Source organism: Phytophthora parasitica, assembly GCF_000247585.1.
Source record: "Phytophthora parasitica INRA-310 unplaced genomic scaffold supercont2.30, whole genome shotgun sequence".
NCBI classification, from domain to species: Eukaryota; Oomycota; class Peronosporomycetes; order Peronosporales; family Peronosporaceae; genus Phytophthora; species Phytophthora nicotianae.
Genome location: NW_008649016.1, coordinates 569,991 through 573,217, shown reverse-complemented (window position 1 = coordinate 573,217; position 3,227 = coordinate 569,991). Strand labels below are relative to the sequence as shown.

General features: G+C 47.0%; 3 protein-coding genes across 3 annotated transcripts in view; 1 reads left to right on the top strand and 2 right to left on the bottom strand.

Annotated features, from left to right (window-relative positions):
* PPTG_23120 (hypothetical protein) overlaps window positions 1–11 on the top strand; it is a gene marked incomplete at its 3' end in the record, with an annotated part of 3,114 nt that extends 3,103 nt beyond the window's left edge. The window contains exon 3 of the mRNA XM_008908562.1: window positions 3–11. Coding sequence (XP_008906810.1) covers window positions 3–11 — 9 coding nt within the window. The remainder of the gene's footprint in view (window positions 1–2) is intronic.
* Window positions 12–50: 39 nt separating this feature from the next.
* Window positions 51–584, bottom strand: PPTG_12523 (hypothetical protein; the record flags this gene model as incomplete). Its single annotated transcript, XM_008908561.1, has 3 exons — window positions 51–224; window positions 287–500; window positions 550–584. 3 exons carry the CDS (start codon window positions 582–584, stop codon window positions 51–53), a joined length of 423 nt encoding a protein of 140 aa, XP_008906809.1.
* Window positions 585–747: 163 nt separating this feature from the next.
* Window positions 748–1,569, bottom strand: PPTG_23119 (hypothetical protein; the record flags this gene model as incomplete). The annotated part of the gene is made up of 4 exons (XM_008908560.1): window positions 748–1,004; window positions 1,069–1,192; window positions 1,255–1,448; window positions 1,530–1,569. The coding sequence occupies 4 exons, from the start codon at window positions 1,567–1,569 to the stop codon at window positions 748–750; spliced, it is 615 nt and encodes a 204-aa protein (XP_008906808.1).
* Window positions 1,570–3,227: the final 1,658 nt, after the last annotated feature.

Genomic DNA, 3,227 nt, shown 5'->3' with positions numbered 1-3,227 from the left:
ATGAATCTTAGTAAGTATCAAAGCAAAAAACAACAACAGCTAAAAACTCATCACTGGGACCCATCAAGCTGCTTCGACAGAAATCGGTTGATATTCGAAGTGCTCGTCTTCATATCCGTCAAGAGCCCAAACTCTCGGTGAACCTGGGACGGAATCGAGATGAACTTTGCTTCACGATACGAGTCAAAAATGAAATTGTTTGTTTCGTGGTTGTGCGTAGATATCTGAAAATATGGATCCAAATGAGAATTTAGTTTTGCAACAATCGAGAAATAACTCATCTTACCTCAGTGTCCGATTCCAATTGCACCTCCCGTGCAGCCATACCCTGTTTGACAACCTTGACACACCGTACCAGGAAGCTCGCCACACATACATCGTACCTCAACGCACAAATGCGGAGACCTTCGCCGCGGGAGGATTGCGTTGAGCCATGTGTACACCACATACGCTGGAAGCTGTGCGAAACGCGCTCTAGTATACGTGTTGCGTTAGCACGGCTAGTACAACAAAACGATCAACAAAGAGAGCAACACATTAGCTGTTAACATGTTTGTAACATTCATCTCTTTCTCCACCACCATAACTTTGCGCCTGTTGTTCCTGGCTTGGGTTTCGGATCTCCGGACGCGTAAATGGAGAAAATGTTGGCTTCGTAATGGTGAAGCACTTGCTAAAACTCTTCCCAGCTCTTGAGCGACTTCTTCGCCAAACCTGGCTTGAAGTTAACGACGCCTTGTCGCGTCTTCACATTACATTCGCGTCCACATCCGCGTCCGCATCGCCTTCATCCACATTCGCGTCACTAACTACCACATTCGAGTCAACAGCCGCATCACCATCTTCCATATTCGCGTCACCTTCGTCCACATTTGAATCGCGCGCCTCCGGACCCGCACTATCATTACTGTCGTTCGGCATCGACTCTGGCGTGTCGTCCTTCGCCGTGGTCGCAGCACTGGCACACGCGTCCTTCTTGCCCGCATCGACGCACAGCCCAGTCACTACAAAAGAAGACAAGCAAAAATATGAGCAACTCAATATTGATATTTGCCGTTGAGTCATCACCTCCACTCGCGCTGGTTGCGGCGGTAGTCGTGCCAACGTCATCGCTCGTGCCCAATGCTGCGTCACCACTTCCTGGGCCCGTCATAGCCGCCGGCGCGTTCTTGGTCTCCACATCCACGTTATTCTCCGCCCATATTCACGTCTTTCTCGCCCGGAGCCGTCTTCTTCCGCGTCTTTATTGTCTACAGGCACGGTGTCGTCAGCAATCACCTCGTTGTTCTCTTCTCCTTCGAGGCTCCCCATGTTGGCCTCTTCATTCGCTACATCGTCTGTCATCGCAAAAGGGTCATCAACGTAGTCTTCGTTGCTGGAAGGGTCACGGGTAAATCCGTGAACAGATCGAACGTAGTCCACAGGCTTCCTCTTGCGTAACCAGTGACCTATACAGACAAACCACAGCATCATAAGTTAGTGCAGGTGTTGGTAGAACGTAGCCGGTCATTTTGGCGGCTTTAGCCTACCTGTAGCTTGCGCAGGTTCGCGCGCTCTCTGGTTCGCCATTTTACACTTCTCCCTCCGTCGATACGAAACGAAATGAGAGTCCAGCACGTTTCGTACTTAATGTGTTTCGAACTTAGCAGAAAAAGATCTTGTGATTTTTTTCTTTCTTGCTATTGCGATTTTCTGAGTAGAATATATCACGATAAACTACCCAGCAACACAACCACGCCTTGTGTTGCTGTGATCGGTTTGTTGTCGTGATGTAACTAAGTTGTAGTATTGTCCGTTTTACATACTTTGCCGTCTTGTAAGGATTTCTTAATCAGGATTTGGGAGCGGTTATGGTAAACCTAAAGTCTGCTTACCACTTTGCCAAACCGACGTCGGCGTATGTGTCAAACGGTCATCAATGTACTCGTACATGTATTTTAAATATCCTTAGCCCCAAACAAACAAACCACTTTCGTTTTGACAACAAGATGCAGAGGCACCTCGTAGAAAATGCAGCTGAAGACACTCTTCCTTCATTAGTTCGCTGCTGCTTGACTATCCAAAAAGGAGAGCCAATGGGAAGATGCCGGGACAAGGGAAGAGTAGCTCGATTTGACTTTACAGTCTGTGATGGTCGTTCTGTGCTTCGGGCAAAGGTCGAGTCCAAGTTTCAATCTGAAATAGGAAAAGCGCTCGACTCAAGCACAATCGTATACGTAAAGCGTAGCAATAATGCATCACAGAAGCTTTCCAGCCAATTGCGACCACCGTCTACGAGCTAATTCAGCAGCTCGAGATGCTCTGGAGACGCGCACGACTTCGTAAAAGGGGGTCGGTCTGAATTCGAGATAGAATTATTCGTCTACATGCGATAAAACCCCTCCTCCTACGACAATAAGGCGTGCAACGCAGACTAGAATGCAGGAGCAACTTCCACTTGTAGCTGATTTTTTACGCAGCAGAGAAGAATCCGCTGGGCCAGCGACGACGCTGTACATGGCTGCAACTCAACCAAGACCCCCCCCCCCTCTCTGATGCGCCCTGGAAGTGCCGACAAGTTCGACGTTCCAACAACTTCAGTACATTGATTAACAACAAAACATTGTTGATCAGAACGCAGCTGCCGCTGTAGAAATGCACAGCGATGCATATTCGACATTTTGAATCATGTTACACAACGTTGAAGTTCCTATTCGCGTCAATATTCGTCAACTACGTCGAGTTTTAGGACTTCCAGACTGGAATCTACGTCCGCCATTTTGACAACCCAACCGCGAGCCTGTCGGATCCCCTCTGTTCGAAAGTGCGGATATCAAGGATGATGAAGATAAAAACGAGGAGGACCTTTTATTTGAAAGCTAACTTTTATTGTGATTTTCTATTTGATAGTTTACCTTTTATCACTATACCCACAGTGTCTATAAAGTTATATTCCTACATCGTCGTGGTTTTAGTACACATGCTAATTGGTATGCGGAGTACAGCCACGGGGTTCTCTCTAAACGCCATGTTCGCGTGCTTTTGAATCCATCGCTTTGAAAGAGAAAATTATACCTCGATTGGATTTAGCTCTGGAGAGTACGTCGGTATGAATGCGAGCATTATCCAAAATCAAAATTGAACGCAGAAGTGACCATGGGTTTAGGAAAAGTAAAATCTTAGATCGCAATATTTCGTGAAAAGGTTTTCGTGCGAAAGTTCCTTCAACTTGCCCCCAAGCAAAATAA